This window comes from Colletes gigas, unplaced genomic scaffold (genome assembly GCF_013123115.1).
Source record: "Colletes gigas isolate AHSC1104 unplaced genomic scaffold, ASM1312311v1 Colletes_gigas_Sc00057, whole genome shotgun sequence".
Classification (NCBI taxonomy): domain Eukaryota; kingdom Metazoa; phylum Arthropoda; class Insecta; order Hymenoptera; family Colletidae; genus Colletes; species Colletes gigas.
Window position 1 is genome coordinate 623,732 of NW_025106686.1, and position 18,306 is coordinate 642,037.

At 32.1% G+C, this 18,306-nt stretch overlaps 1 protein-coding gene across 1 annotated transcript in view; it reads right to left on the reverse strand.

Moving 5' to 3' along the window:
* Positions 1-17,333, reverse strand: part of LOC122403519 — a 248,202-nt gene extending 230,869 nt beyond the window's left edge. Inside the window, exons 1-2 of the mRNA XM_043407075.1 lie at positions 16,787-17,333; positions 3,548-3,881 (exon numbers count right to left, since the gene is read on the reverse strand). Coding sequence (XP_043263010.1) covers positions 3,548-3,881; positions 16,787-17,333 — 881 coding nt within the window. The remainder of the gene's footprint in view (positions 1-3,547; positions 3,882-16,786) is intronic.
* Positions 17,334-18,306: the final 973 nt, after the last annotated feature.

Consider the following 18,306-nt stretch of genomic DNA (forward strand, 5'->3'; position numbering starts at 1 on the left):
ATTTTAATGGGACATTCTAGAGGCCAAAATAAGACGAAAATCAAGAATACCAATTTCTTGACTGGGAAACTCCAACTTCGTTAAAAAGTTATTAAAAAATTAAATTACAAAATTTCAAATCATTCTGAAAAAATTATATTTAGTTGTAGGGGTCAATTACAAATATTTTTAGTGAATAGACAAACCCCGAAATTCTACGCAATTTCGAGAAAAAAATTCTTTACCGAAAATCTAATGTGAGGCCAGATATACTTCCCTCATGCAAATCTATAAAATGTCATAACTCCTGAATGGATTGAAGGATTTTAATTTTTCAAAATGCAAACAACGTGTATTTTAGTGAAGAATATGTAGAAATTCTAACAATATTGAAAAAGTTGTTCCTTGACACCGTAAGGAGAGAAAAAACACCCTAAAACTGGTCCAATTTTCAAACAGCCATAACTCTTACAATAGTGAATATATTTCAATGAAACTTTTTTCTGAAGTAGAGCTAATGCGTACCTACAAAAACGTATTAAACAACTTTTCTGTAGGGCGTCCAACAAAATTATTAAAAATCAAAAACGAATTTAAAAAAAAAATCGACCAGAGGCTGCTGAAATTTTTCGGCGACAAAAAAATTTCAAATCGTTCTGGAAAAATTATTTTCGGTGGCGGGGGTCAATTACAATAATTTTTGGTAAATAGACCTACCCCTGAAATCCTGTGCTTTCTCGAAAAAAATTCAGTACTTGCGGAACTTTAAACGTTAATAACTTTTTAGTGAAGCCTCCTTCAACAAATTAGTATTCTTGATTTTCGTTTTATTTTGGCCGGGGGTGGCCGAACACCTTGTATAATTAATCCTTGCTCAACAGACTTCTGATTCATTTTAACCCATGGAGAGTGTTTATTTTTTAAATCGTTAAATTTTGTATTTTATTAAATAACAATATAATAATACATGCAAGAACTTATAAAAGTAGACGGTAAGAATAAATAAAAAACTTACAAATGTAATAATATAGACATTAAATCGAAAACCTTATACCGGAAGATAACGAAATTCTGATTGGGGTTGAATTGGACTCTGACTGAGTCAGTTTTCGAGGGTACGGAATTGGATTAATACATTTTGGGCGATTTGTTTCATGTCTATTTCTTTGAATGAATTGGTAAGATATACAAAATTCTATATAAAATTCACAGATAGTCGAGAAATACCCCATGTTTCCCGATACCCTTCGAGACCATTTTTCCAGCTCTAAACTACACTCAACCGAGTAACAGTTTTTAAGATCTTCGCGCCATATTGATAATAATCGACGGTTGGTTAGGAAATCATCCAAAACTATAACTTGCCGCCTAAATCTCCGATCAAAGTAACGATATGTATGAAAAATAAAAAGAACTTCTCGCATTTGCTGCGGTTATAGTAAATTCACCCAAAAAGCGTGTTTCACGGGGACAGCTCTGATGAATAAAAAAGCATTCACTGACCCGTCGAATCTTACGATTTGGACGAAGAGTTGCGCCGACATTTCAGTATTTTCGAAGTTCTCCAGCAGAGTCGCGAAAAGACAAACAACGATCACGTTTGAATATCGTTAAACGTTACCTGAGATTAGAATAATATAGTTTAATGGACATAAAAGCAATGGAATGAGACAATGTGCTTAATTAGCCGTCGACATTTCGATCACTCAAAGTGTGATCAATTAGAAAAATTTGTAATAATATGGAATACTTAAAAAAATAATCATGAAAAGTATACAAACCACCTTATAAAATGTTTCTTATTTTTTAGTAAAATTAAGCAAGAAAACGTCATATATTGATCTGTATGTTATAAGGGAAATTAAAATTGTAATCTTAAATGTTAAGAACATATAAACTGTAAAAGGAAAAACATCGATTGATAAAAAACATTAGTATATCCGATTAAGTAAATCGTGTTAGTCATAATCGTACTGAAATGCGACTTTAAATCGAGTAGCAAGTTTGTGAAACTGTGGGATTTGTAAATAAATTGAGGAGTGTAATTTCAAAACTGGTTATATCCACCAGAACCAACTTTAAAATATTTACGTATTTCAATTTTTTAATATATAAAGTAAAACTCTAGGCATAACGTAATCCTGATAATAATGTAAATTATTATGCAAAACGTTTAAAAAATATTTATACATTGCAACTTTTGATGATGATTGTATGTGATCAGCTTCGATAGCAGTGCACTTAATTTATATAGTAATGACATTTTATTTATTTTTCAATGAAATAGTAAATGTATTTTATAATTCAATTCAGGTTAAAATAAACAAAAAGTTTTTGGTTCCGTAATTTTGAAACTAACTTGTGTGTCAAACGATAAAATGATTATTTTGTCTGTAAAAACATTTTCATAATTTGTCTGTAACATCGTTTCAATTGGAAAATTGAAACACGAAAATCTGAACCCAAAAGCTATATCGTTATGCGTAGGACATAGATTATTTATCAATGTGTAAATTTAAAGTTTTATCATAAAACTTTTGTTAAACATTTAATGTATAAACTTTAATGTGTTTCAAAATCGAGTATGTGGACTTAAACTATTTTAGGCTTACACAGTTCGGATTTTGATAATTGATATTGGTTCAGGCTTCGTGAACAGAGTTAGGCATATTTTATTTTCGAATAACGAATAAAAATGTTAAATCCACTCATAAACTAGCATTTGCCCACAGCTTTGTTCGTCCGAATATTGGTTTAAAAAATTTCTTAAATTCTAAATTTATAAATAAATTTATGAATGAAACGTACATGGAAGTTAGTTTACGAATTAATTTAAAATTTTTATTCGTTATTCGTGAATAAAATTTGCCCAACTCTATTTCAGCAGCCTGAATCAATATCATTTATCAATTTTTTTGTTAAAATATTTTATTAAAATATATTGAGTTCAGATACTCGATTCGGAAATTAACTATTAAAAACAATTAATTTATAAGAGTTTATAGTTGTATAGTAACGTTGCAGTTAGTTTCTTCGAACGACACACTAGTATTAATGTGTGTCATGTGGTAACAAGTCCATTTCATTTATTATAATGACTACATACTTCATTTTTAATACATCCTTTTCCCCGAAACTTCAAAAGCATCAAGATCGAAACAATGATTCATCACGATTTTCCAATTTAAGGTCATCTAAGGTCACAATCAAGCGGGTCGTTGAATTCGTTTCGACGCCCCTTATAATATTACGGAGTCAAAAATACATTTTATTTAAAAACATCACGATGACCTCAATTTTTTGTTTCCATTTTTCAAACTATCAAAAATGGCGGAAAAATCGCGGGGTCTACATAATTCGTAACACTCGACGCTCTGATTATTTTTATATATAATTTCGAGTGTTTCTAAAGAGATCCACAGTTCGAATGATCGAAAGGTCATCGGCCAATTAAACGGGTTGTTCGGTTTCGTTGCGCCCTTGTCGACTAAACATCGTTGTTTCGAGTAACTTATCGACCGATATAGGTTAAAGCAGAAAAAGAAAGCGGAAATTTGATGTTAGTTACCTGAGATCGTTACCCCTGGCTCTCCTGATACCACGTGACGAATGTCGAGGCGGCGGACTGCACCTACAGTCACAGTGCATCACACACAGAGCGACGCTGGTCGCGAGAGTCAATACGAATGGCGCCGCCAAGAAGTGTATGATGGTGGTGACCTGCGCCTCACGGTTATAGTTCGCCATCACTATGCTGCCGTTCACGCGGCTGTAATGGCAGGGGAACTTCGCGCCCTCGTAGCCCAATTCGCGGGTAAAGTTGTTGCAGTCGACGATCGGCGGGTAGCCGCACCCTTTGATGTTCACCAGGAGCGCCGCCTCGACGTCACCTGGCGTCGGCACTGTACAAACAACAATACTAATCAGCAGACTGTGGATCTTCATGCACTTAAAATATGTTTGCGTATGAAAATAACATATGTGATATATGAAAATATATCACATATACTTATGTATTTTACATAAGTGTGATACAGGGTGTTCGGCCCCTACACGGAAAAATATTAATAACAGATTCAGATGACAAAATAAGACGAAAATCAAGAATATCAATTTCTTGACTGAGGCTTCGTTAAAAATTATTCAAAAATTAAATTAAAAAATTTCAAATCATTCTGAAAAAATTATTTTTGGTTGTGGGGCTCAATTACAATCATTTTTGGTGAATAGTATACCCCCGAAATTCTACCCACTTTCGAGAAAAAAATTCAAATACGTGTAAAATTTTACGACAAAATTATAAAATTTCGAATCGCTTTAAAAAAATTATTTTTAGTTGCAGAGGTCAATTACAATCATTTTTGGTGAAGAAACATACCCCCGAAATCCTACACACTTTCGAAAAGAAATGTTTATCAATATTAATAGTTATTATTGCTAATTACTATTACAATTTATATTATAATAAACAACAAGAATTTCTTCCATGTCTACTGTTGACAATTGATGACATTTATCGCCAAAGATTAATTTACATGCAGAAAATTTCTCATTTTTCGTTGTCAAGACTTCGCTAACTCATTTACACTGACCATCGTTTTACACGTGTCGATGAAAAACTGATTTCTTTTTTGATCTTGCAATTTCTGTGTAGTTATTTTTATCAAAATGAAGAAATTATAGTTAGTTGCTCTCAAAGTATCTTCTTTTTGAAGTTTTGTTTTATGTATAGGAATGTTGAAATATTGTGTTAGTTGTGATTTTCTGTTGGAATGAATTTCCTTTTCGCATGCTTCACATCGCACAGATATTCCATCGCTTACAAAACTTTCATCTCCTTTTCCATTAATCCAATCTTGAAGTAATGTACGCCGATATTTTCGCGTTTTAGGAATGATATTAATTTACCGTTACGACATAAATTTTCAAAGCGAAAATCATTACAGTATACTTAATTAAGATATATCAGAGCTGTATTTGTTGTCATTTCTTAGAGAATTACTTGATAACAACATATACATGTACCGTCCTTCCACGAGAAGAAGGCACAGAGTGTTTACATCTCCACTCTTGCTGCATTCCACTAATTGGCTGTCATCGATCTTCGTTACTGTTTTCGACCAATGCCTGTGAGTCAGCGGACTGCAACAGGAGTGGGGATGTAAACACGCTGTGCCTTCTTCTCGTGGAAGAATGGTACATGCTTCTATTAAATGTTACTAATCTCGTTATCAATAAACGCATTTAAATTTTGATTTCATTCACAACAGATTTACTCTGGCCATTCGACAAATAATTTCAAATACATGTGATAATACTAAATGAAATATGCAATTTACTTTTGCATATGCACTTAAAATATTTCTAAAATATACGAAACATGCAAAATATTCATAATAAACCATGCATGTATTTTTAAAATCTTCTTATCATGAAATAAATTTCTGTATAGGTCGCATAACTTTATCTGGTTCTCATAAAAATATGTAATTGCATGAAGATCCGCAGTCTACTAATGAGTTCCAAAACAATTGCCAAATATCAATATTCTTTTAGCTCTGCTGTCATCTTCGGGATACTTTTATCCCAACGTATCTTCATTTTATATTAATTTTTACTATTATCGAAAGATGCATCTAAATTATTATATTTGAGTTGACGTTTGTATTTTTATCGATTTATTGAAATAAATTCATAATGAAAGTAAATACAATGAATTTTAGTAACAGAAATATATTTATTAAGACCTTATAATGCTAATACAACCAAAATTTTGATTTTACAATAAAACAATAATATTAGCAAAAGTTTCCTGATTGATTAATATTGGAAATTAAGTTGACGATTTTTAATATTAATCTACATTATTATAAACTGTAATAGTAAACTTAAATACCATTGCGAGTACTTGTCTATGTTCCCTTGATATTACATACAAATCTCATGGTTTTTGATTAAATAGTATTGCAATAATAAAAATAGTTACGGTTAAGCTTTTCGGGACAATTTTATCCGAAAAAGAATAAACGCATAAGTCACTTTTTTATTGTACTGGAAGTTTTTGTACTATATTGTACCCTGAACATGATGTATGCACCTATGACGTACTGAATTCCGATGTTTCATGTTTCAAAATATAAACATTCACAAGGTACTAATACAATCGTTTAAAGTTACATTCATTTACAAGAATATGTTACAATTTTTATATATTGGAAATTATCACGAGAAAATATTGAAAAAAATTCATAAATGGGAGCTCGGAGAACATTAAAAGAAGTTAATTTCACATCAGTTGAATAGAAAAAGAAGTTCATTCTCCCGAAGAAAATTAAAGATCGTTCGATTTTTGCAAAAACTATACAATAAAAGCTGGAATACCGGCCAATGGGAGAAAATAATTTGATCGAACGACCATAAAATAAATCGTTCTTCGCCAGATTTAACAATAAAAAGTGACTTTCTTTTGTTGCATCATGTTAGGCGTAAGGTTTCTTTCCCATTCTATGATGTTTTCGATGGTTTAACGAAACAATTGAAAACATACCAGTATTGGAATATGATGTCATAATCCAACATAAACAAACACAATACATGTGCGAAAAGTGTGAAGAAATAATTAAATGTTCAGCCATTTAAAATCTTAGAACGACCAGTCCAAATCTAAAATTCGTACCCAATGAAAAATATTATATTTAAAAATGAAATTGGAAAAAAGTAATGCTCTTCGATCATCATTAATCAACATGTGGCAGCAAAATTCAGTTACAGTGGTACAGTATCACGTCAAAATACTGCAAATATTTAGTTCGAGTTACTATTAAAACCAAAGACACCTGGATCAAACGATTTAGTCGACCTTCGAAAAACTTGTGACTGAATAAAAATTGCTCGACACTGCCCACATTCTCCTTACTTGTGGTATTGCAGGGATAAAGAAAAAAGCAGTCATGGATTAAGGGGGGCATGGCACTGTGAATAAGTAGAATGTAGATAACATCGAATAATTTAGCCTTACAAACTCCAACTATAACATCTCATCCAATACGACTCGCACGAAAGGTCTTGTTTTCTCTGCTGAATACGACATTACCTATTCTTAACGCGGTTGTAACCACGTTATGCAGTAAGTCCTCGAGTTACGTCGATTTTATAGATACACGGTCATGTTTCCACTTATGTCCCTATACACATTTAGTGTGTGTGTATTTATTCACACATTAAATATACCTTTTTTCTTTTCAATTTTCGTTCCATAAAGAGGTGCATATAAAATATGAAACATGAAATGTATTATAAAGAGAACGAAAAAACAACTCCATCAGAAATTGTTAATTATACCGCAATAGATTATTAAAGAAACATTAATCGATACGACAACTACAGAACGAATAAACAACGTAAGTCGAGGACTTAACGCATTAACGAACGAATTGTCAACATTCGAAATGCTAAACCTAGCATAACCAATTACACAAAGTTACATCTTATATACTATTAGAGTGCACGTCAAGCCTTAAAGTTGTTTTTAACTAGTACGCTTAGGAAAGTAAAAACTTTTTATTGATCGTGAGAGCAAACTCTGAAGTTTATTAACTCGATATTTACGTAACCACGATGTTCGACTTTCTTAATTAAGAAATAGTTTATTGGTTTGTTATTTTTGAACGAAAACACGAAGTACTTTAATAATTCTTCTCTTTAATTTGTACTCTCAATTATTATTTTTTTTTTATTTTGATATCCTTTGACACGGTAGTATATAATTTAAGAATGAAGAGACATTATTGTTGGAAAGAATTTATACAAATATAATGGATCTTCGAGTTGCACGAATTCGAAAGGACGTGGTGGTATCCTTAATTGTGTCCTTATATTAAAAATGGACAAAATGTTCATATAGATACAAATGTTGAATAATGAATAAAAATTATATAACTGTTTTATCCATTGTTCGTTAAATAGACATTAAATATTTCATAATAAACGAATAGAAATTTAACTATTGGATTGAATAAATTGTTATACGTTGGTTATATGTATATATTATACATAACATATATTTTATATGTATATCTTGTACTACTATATTACTCCGTCAAGCGTGATGGATGACCAAGCTTTAAATTGAAATATTTTCGTAGACAAATTAACGATTTTTAAAAATTTTCTATAGATAAATACATACTTGGATTGTTATAGCTAAAATACAACCCTTCGACCGTATAAATATTTCTATAATATTTCTGCTAATTAAGTAATTTATACTTCCCGTCGGATCATAAAGAGCATATGAACAAAATTTCATCTGGATTGGACAGAAATAATAGGAGCTATAGAGAAATCACAAACATACAGGTATTGCCTTTTATATTAATAACTAAAGTTTAACTTGAGATTACCGTGTCAAACTAACAAGAGAAATGTCAGTGCTGATCCTCATATATTTTAATGAAATGCTGGCTTATAGGTGTACGTATACAGCAATCGTGATCGGAATTATAGCCGTAGAGCCCAATCAGATATGATAAAAATAATGGTAAAGTTTGGAAACTTCGCTTAATCTTGTATACGCGGGTAGAGCATACCAATCAACAATCAATGTGGCGTAGTAGCAAACGTAGAAAATATAATATTCTGTAGAATTTTTGTTCAACGAATCATATTACATTATATTATTTTTGAACTTGAAACAAAATATTACCAATCTCCTACGTTCGTCATTTTTCAAAACTTTACGGTGAGGATCAGTATTGATATTTCACTTATTGACTTTATAAGTTAATTACAAGTTATATAAATAATCTTCAAAAGTGCTACTACTTTTATCAAATCTAGATGAAATTTTATTTAGTTACACATTTTGGGTTGACGGAGAGTATAGGCATCTTAATTTGCAGAAATATTATCTATAAAGCAGACTCATGACTTTTTTATCAAGTTAAATTCTAGTTTATAAAGCTCTAATCTAATATAAAATTTGTGTAAAGTTAGGAAAGAAGATTTAGTTTACTAGCGTATGGACTAAATAGTCCAATCGAATCAAATAGAAATTTATTTAAAATTTTATTTCATCTGTATTTTACAATTAAATATAGTTTGTAGTTTATTACAATTATTATACCAATTTCTCACAGAAATATCGTAATTCTAGAAATTAAAGTATTCGTAAGTATGGGAAGATATAAACAGATTTGGAAATGAAAGTCTACGTAACATCGTATGAAGTGATATTAAGAAGTGAAAGAAAGTTACGGAAGAAGTGTACAACTTCTACGCAACCCAAAAATAAATCAGTTTGAAGGTTTCGTGCGCTCACGTGACGTGGTCATAATGTGCTTTCGTCTCAAACTCTCCAAGGACAAATTATTTTGATTTTGGAACAGATATGGACAAAATTGTATTCGAATAACAGAAAATCGATAAAACTAACGTGTAACAATTTATTCGATCGAACATTTTGTACCTGTTTGTTGTAAAATGTTTTGTTTTATAATTAAAATTTCTATTTTTATTTAACGAGTAATGAATAAACGCTCGTTTATTTTTTATCGAATTTTTATCTAGGTAAGAATTTTACCCATCTTTTCTTTGGAAGAAATAAAAATTAAAATTGGCATTGACCCGTGAAAAATGAATTGTCATAATAAATATTCAGAATTTTAGTAGTCGTTTGAATATAATAACAATTAAAATAAATTAGAAACTAATATGTCAGTATACCAGATAAATTAGAAACTAATATGTCAGTTGACTCAGATTCTTATGTGTATTCATTATACTTCCATCAATATACAGATTGAATTATACAACTTTATTCCATTATACTTTTCTTATGATTAAAAATGCAAATGTGTTAAGGTTGAGCTCTTCATTAATGTATACTGTTTCATAGTAAATGCAATAACAATATGATGCTGCTTAACGCTATTCTGTTTAAACAAAAACTATGAACGAAAAGTTAACGGAATACATATGTGAACTTTTGTAAACATGTTTATTAACTTTTAAATGTACTGTCTAATTGTCTAACGCATAGTAATAAATACTTTTAGTAAGAGTGTTTTTCTATCGACAAGATTGACGCCGTTTCACAGGTAGAAAATAAGTGAATCAAACAAATGATTAAAGTATATGTATTAGCGTGACTCTAGTCTATATCAGAACAAAAAATTTAAAAAAAGATTTAACAAAATTGTAATATTTTAAAGAAGGACCTTGATACTATACCAATTTTGTTAATCTTAGAAGAGGCTAACAATATAGAAAATTGAAATGTATCAACTTAAGTCTGATGGAGACTATAAACAGACATCTACTTTATATGTACATATTAGGTAATCCCATAAGTCCATGCCGTTCAGACTGACGAGGGTAAAATTCACATCTTTGTAAGAAAAAACAAAATTTATCGGTTCAGGGAATGTTTGTTGTTTTAAAATTACCAACATTAACAATCATAGAGTTTTAGGGGGAAAAAGGGTTGGTTGGTACAATGTTACGAAATGGAACCACCTAATCGTACAACATGCACACCTTTGCTTGTATGTAATATAAAAAAACTTTCTAAAGTGTTATGTTTAGTAACTGGGGATAAAAAATGAATTTCACATAACAATCGCCGGTAAAAATGTTGCTGAACTGTTAAATGAAAAGCAACACAATCACATTCCAAGTTAGGTTTACGTTTTACATAAAATTTTTGTACGTGTTTGGTGGAATCATGACGGCATTTTATATTCTGAATTCAGACCAAATAATAAGATTATTACGTTCAGTATAAATTTTGACCAAATTAAACAAAATTACCAAAATCGACAGATGTAAAATGTTCAGGATTCTTGACCAGAAACAAAATGATATTTCATTATCTTTCTAATTCAATCTGATTATAGTTTAGTTTGTATAATCCAACGCTTTTTAGAGGGTAACAAATTTTAAAATATCAACTAAAAATAGTATTAAATAACGTTTTAATGACATATCAAAGAAGTTTTGAGGCAACAGTAAAATTGTTTTATCGAAAAAATGAAAAAAAGTTAGTGAACGAGAAAGGAATTACAGTTTTTCATAAAACTCAATGGTATGTTTGAAATATTGCTTTGAATTCTGGTATAAAACTCGACAGGAATATAGAATGACCTAACACATGAAATTTCGGATCAATCGATTCAGTAATTCTCTAGATATCGTGTCGACAGTCTCGAAAAACATGGTTTTGAGGAAAACACGTTAAAACATTTCAAAAATAGTTTAAAACTTTGTTAATTTTAAAAACTACTAAATACATACCTAGAACCTGAAGAATAATTTTTTAATAGCGCAATAAACATTAAAATAATAGTTCTGTTATCTTTAAATAATAAAACTTTTAAATAATGTAAACAACAGTTAGCTTATTTTTTCAATTCTGCACCGAAATAATTCCCCTTAAAATATTAAAACCACGGATTTTTATTTCCTTTTTTGTCCACTCGTTACTTCCTTTAAAGCTTTGTAACTCGAATAATATCAAAATGTTCATTAATGTTTCATATAACGATATCAAATAAGACGCAAAATAAGTTTGAAGGAAACTTAATTTACTTACAAAAAATTGACTTTTTTAACGTTCCTGATGGAAATCCTCTTTTGACGTCGTTTCATTGTAAGGCGCTTTTGCGTCACGCGAAATATACACATTCAGTTAGTAAATACATATACATACATGTAACCGTGCGTTACGCAAAAAGCCCTTTTTTCACGTAGCCGACAGAGTGAACAATTAGTGGCGACAGATTTTTTAATTGGAAGCGTTTTGTCGAGACGCGTGTCAATCTGCAACACTGTACTACGTACAGAAAGATTTTTCTTATAAGCTGTTTCATTTCTATTGTTAAATCTCTATGTTTTTCAAATTTTTGTATTTTTTCGTTCGATTTATGCCTATATTTATTTGATCCCGTGGGTTTCCTTCAGATTTATATTGCCCAATAATTTTAAGTTTTAGTTGCTGCTTTAAATTTATTAATGCTTATTATAAAAGTGTGTTACCCTTATTTACATAAGATTAGTATTAAGCGAGGTCTTACTGTAAATAGTTTCTTAAATATAATTATATGTATGTTTTCTTTAAATAAATCAATTCTCCACATTATTTGGCATATGAAAATTATAGAATGAAACATTTGTAACATAAATACTTTCCAAAGTATTCCAAATTTTTCAAATGTATTTTTCAAAGTGTTCTAAATGTCCAACATCGCATGATTATAAATATTTAACGATGACTATACGATATACGTCATTGAACAAATTGAAATATTTTGAAAAGTTTAAGAATTCAACAACAAATTGCTTATTGAATATAAATCCAACAAAGGAAACCACTGGACCGAAATGTTTCAATGTAATGAAAAGCAAACATGATTCTAAAAATAAAAGGAAAAAGAATTATGAATATACGTTTGCAAAAAGAAGAGAATTATAACTTTTTTTTAAGATTAATGAAAAAGATGAAAATATGGAGACGTGAAATAAATATTTAGTTAAGACAAAAATTAATGTTTAGATTCAATTAAATATATTTATAAAAAGTATTTATATTCTTTTCTTTTATTACCTTGAAAATATTTATATTTCAAATGTTTTATCTCATATTTTCTATCCGCGAAATAACGTGAGAAATTGATTTATGTAAAATAAATATAATTTTATTTAACCTTTTACCGCACACATTTATTGGAAAAAATAATCAGTCCTCATTATTAGCATTGTTTCTAGACTACACAACAATTATTTTAAATAACGTTTTTAATCAAATGGAAACCGAAACGAGGTATATGAAGTAAAGCAATTATTTTCATCCCTTAAATGGTCAGATGAAACAATGGTCGTTTCCGACTATTCTATCGCTATTTGAGTTCGACTCAGGGAACGCTGTTAAGAGATTAAAAAAAGAGTATACAAGTTGGACTTGTGTACAAAATGACGTCATTGAATGTTATGTATTATTAAACAGTTTATTATACCAATATCGTCTTTTCTCAGCCATAAAAAATATGATTCTAGTCAATTACATGACTCACCCTCTAAAATGGCGATAGGAAGTATTAGGGTCAGAAGACAGTATGAGACCTCCTGTGATCTCCTATCACTCTATAGGGTATCTCGTAATGCGTGGGACTTCAGGAATGGTTTTAGTACTTACAAAAGGCAAAAATAAATTCCTTTAAACTATGTGCTTGATTTGACATTGTTTCCCAATTATAGTGAGTTTTGTATTTTAACAATCTGTATCCACTCAGTTTCACAAAATATTCACAGAGTCACCGCGTTGTATTCGAATGCAAATTCACAAATTTGTATTCATGAAACGTTAAAAACTTTTGGTAAATGTGTTATCATTAATCTTCCTATCCTTTCGGCGCGTCAGGAGTTATTAAAATTTGCTAAAAACCATGCTCAACTCTTTGATACATAATTTCAGTACTTTGAATAGACACTTTGTAACAAATCGTACCTACTTCAGAAATCGTGTACATGTAAACACAGATACATTTATATATGTATGTCTCCTATTTCTCGATTGAAATAACTTGGACGACTTTTTTTTCTTCGAAATAAATCGTTCAAAGAACGAACGAAGTAAAGTAACTTACAGAACGCTGTAAACAGAGTTGAACAAATTTTATTCACGAATAACGAATAAAAATTTTAGATTCATTCATAAACTTGCTTTCGCTCGTCCGGATGTCGTTTTAGCTTAAAAATAAATCTACAATTTGCATTTGTTATTTATGAATAAAATTTGTTCAACCCTGGCTGGATGCAATGATACGAGTTCAGTATATAGGATGGTTTTCTTTGCCAATTTTAAGATGAACATATTTACTATCACGTTATTACTGATATATTACATATACATATTACTGAGTATATTCGTAAGACTACAAATATAATTGATTTTTAACAAATATAATTAAGTCAAATAATTTGTTTAAGTTGAGAATAAAAAGAATGAATCAAAGTGACGAACAATGTTTTAAAATAAGTATTTGACCGCGAAAAGCCTATCATTTTAATAATTTTCTATTACCTAATTTATGGTTTCTTTAACTCATAACTGGTATGGTAGGATGATGAGACGTTATGCTTTTGAATTACTGTTAACCAATATACATATACTGAGTTGTTCTGTGAGTCAAACTTGTATCTTAATACGTTATTTATAAAGGATGGTCCCGGATTAAACGTCAAAACACGAAATATGAATTTAGAAGAAACAATATTTTTCTTCTGAAAGTATACTCGCAAACACTTTGTCCAAGATATATTGGATTTACACTTAACAACATTATTAGGATTTTCAAGACCCCCAACATGATCAAGGCTCAAAACAATCATGAGTTTCAAGACATCCAAGACAATTAAGAGTTTCAAAACTTTCAAGACGATCAAGATTTACAAGAGTTTTTTAACATCGAATTATGTTGGAATCTTTGTTACAACACACAATAAGATTCGATATAATGTGAAACAATTCGAAGTCCTACCACTAGATGTGGCATTGGTGTTGTAAGGTTAACAAGCTTATAATCAAAACTGAAAAACTGATGTCCTATTTGCATGCTTCGCAAGTTTTTTGCCGAATGATCTAAATACCCAGAGCTTCCAAAGCCTGAACTCTTCTCATCCCAAAAAGTTCATCAACAATAACGAAAATTCCACGGCTCAGACTACAGTTCGCCACAAAAGAATAACACACTCAACTTTTACTTACACGCTCACATTTTACTTAAAGTAGTGACTTAAAATAACCAAATGTAAGAAAGCGGGATAAAAAAGTCGCTTTAGAAAATTGTATTTGTTGACAAGCAAAATGTCCGGTGACTTATAAACGATAGTATACAGGGTGTTCATTCTAATAGTCACCACGATTTTCGAGACATTGAAAAATTTTTTTTATCGATAAAAACTAAGGTCACTTTGACTTTTCCAAATAGCACTATGCACTTTCGATTTCACATTGTTATAGTTGATGAAAAAACGAATTCAGCGACCTGCCATACAATAGCCTTTGGATAACGTTTAGTTCAGAAATTCACCGCCAAAAAATTTGATCTTTTTGTTACATTTTCTTAAAGGATGTAATCTTAGAAATATGTGTGCATAAACATATAATTGAACTTCTAAAATTAACGAAGGTATACATGTTTCTCGGTCTGATCCTTCTGTTTAGATGCGTTTTCCTCAAAACTATCTTTTCTGAATTGGCTTCCATGATATCTCAAAATCTACTTGACTGATTTCGTTCGGCGTGTACCTTCAATACTTGTATCGCTATAGCCCGTACTAGAATTAAGTCAAAATCATTATTCTTTCTATTTTTTCTTTAGCCTGCTAAAGTTAAAAAAGAGAAAAAAATCAATACTTCAATTTAAAAATGCAGCCATTTTTTTAATTATCAATATTTTCTGTCCTTTTAGTACCGACTTATAGACAACTGCATCCTAATTAAGAATCTTTTTGATTTTTTTGACTTAGACAAACAGAACGTCTGGAATCACGCCATTAGAACACTTTTTCGGTACTGCCGCTAATTTTTACTACTTTTCGTTGTAAAAATTTGTGAATATTACTGGAAGAGTAGTAAATATATATGCAAAATGCCGATGCAAAAGCTTATATAGTTTCTTTATAAAAAAAATACCAAAGATAACATAAAATTGGGTTTTACAGTGGAAGACCACCTTAATGAAACGTAAACGTAAGTTTTAGTCAATGATACTTTCGAACCGAATGTAAACAGTTACAATGTAAACACTCTTAACTTTGATGTAATATTTTGTTCGCATAGTATTACTAAAGTCGCTGTAAACTCGGTAGCCCAGTATAAGTTATGTGAGAATATCTATCTAATAATGAATCTTTTTTGAATTCCGAAAAAATTGAAATATTGTTGACTTATGGTGAATGTTAGAGGAATAGTCGACAGGTAGTGGATTTATACAGGATGGATGATATCCGGAGGGATATCATCTTTCTAGATAAACAATTTATAACATTCTACGTAGTTTAGAAGTACATGGAAAATTTCACCACTTTCTGTTAGAGAATTGTAGCATTGCTGTGTTAGATACAATTTTCATTTTCCTTTTCTCTTTATAACAATTGCCACTGTGGGATCACCAACAAGCTGAATAAGTATTTGTTTCGTTTAGATCACACAGAGCCCTATCTTGCTTCGGTTTTAAAGTATCAATACTGGTCGATTGGTCCCGGTAGTCAAACATTACCATTATTATAATAAATTAATATGTATTGTAAATGAAAGATCGAATTAAAGATGTATGTTTACTGTTTACATTCAGTTCGAAAGTATCATTGACTATGAGTTATGTTTACATTTCATTAACGCGTAGGAAAATTATTTTTTTAAATACTGCGAATTTCTGAACTAAAGGTCATCCAAAGGCCATTATATAGCAGGTCGCTGAATTCATTTTTTCATCAGCTATAACAATGTGAAATAAAAAATGTTTAGTGCTATTTAAAAAAATCAAAATGACCTCAACAAAATTTTTCGAAATTTGTATTATTGCAATTTATTCTCATGAAAGTATTGAATAACTTTTATTCGAAACATTTTTTTGTCAGCTTGGTGTAAATACCTAAAAAATCGTGGCGATCATTAGAATGGACATCCTGTATATCTACATTTAAAATAATATCTTCACAATTGACAAAATAAAACTGAACAAATCGGTTGGACGTGATATTCTTTTATCGCGCACCGTAGAAGAAAATGGGAAAATATAATTCTTACCCGCAGTCGTGGAGGTGTGCGCGATGTCGGTAGAGTTCACGGGATTCTCTCTACCTCCAGTGTCGTTGCTCATACTGGTGTTGCTCCATGGTGTGTACGTGACGTATATATGCGTACATCTGTAAACGTCACTAGTACATCCCTCGCGGCACGAGCTCCATGTGCAATTGAACAAACCGTAGAGCTCCTCGCGTCTGGAAGTGGTGCAGATGACCGGTTCAGGTGAGAAATCGGCCGCCAAGGTGCTGATGGCCGGATCTACGTAGAGGGGCACCAGGAAAAGGAGCGCTGCCCCGCCAGACGTCGCGACGAAGGCCAACGCTGAGGTGGCGTAGAAGTTGAACCGCTGACGGCAGGTACGCCGTGGCGGTCGGCGCCGCGAAGCGCCGAACCCGAGCTCCAACAGCTTGCGACGACGTAGCTCTCGCTCCTGGAAGTCGTGTTTCTCGTTCTGCGGATGCTGCTGATGCCTATGCTGGCTGTGATGATCGCTCTGACACTGGACGCAGCTCGCCTCCAGCAGGAGCTCGGAGCTGCTCCCGCGCATCACCCAACCGCTCTCAGAGAGGTGCCAACCGGATCTTCTTCAGGCTTTTGAGGCAAACGATCGAGAGTGCTCGAGGATCCTTATCTTTACTAGGACTCATCGAGTGCTGGCGGGGCTGCTTTGTGTGCTGACTCGGGGTCAGAGGCTGGCTCGGTAGCGAGGTCGACCGACGAGGTTCTTCTTGAACGGGACAGGGGTAGCTTTCTGGGCCGCTTGATCGAGTCTTTTCTTAGATGATCTCATTTAGCGAACGCGTTCCTTCGTTGCGGCTGTTAACTACGGGTAACGTTTTTCTTTTGTATTATTTATTAATCGAAACTTTGTACGCCGTTTAGATTCACGTGAAAATCTCATGAAAAGGCGACGTTGTTCTATGATTTCGTTAAGCGTATCAGTCCGAAGATATTATAGACTTTCGAAACGAATTAGAAGACTGTGATCGAAAATGATCCTGGTCGCGATAACCGATCCTGCGTTATCGTCGCATCGCAACATACGGCCGTGTCTTCGAAATCTCGTGGAAACCCTGTAAAAATTGGAGGGACGTCCCGCTATCGGCGTGCCACATTTCGTTAGTGCCGGTACGTTCCCGTTTCTTGGAATGTCCTTGACACGACATCGCGCGGATCAGCGGATTCCGCTATCGCGTCATCTGGACTGTCTCGAGGAGCGTTCTCTTCGTTGGGGCGCTACTGTGTTTTCTTCGAGCAAATAGGACACGTAGGCCTCGCAAATTGGTCTCGCGGAACTATCAATCCGTTCTAGTCGAACGAAATCTTTCCTCGTTTCATCCGCGCTTTAAAGCCGTTCCGTTTTCTCGTTATTCAAAATGACCTTGCACGTTTAAAGTTCTTTTAGGCCATCGAAGTAAGTCGATCGATCACGACCTTTTAACTGTAGTCACGCTGTCGAACATAGAGCATCTCGGTGTTCGAGTCAGCCTTCTGGTCCGTGTGGAAAAGTTTCAAGGTCG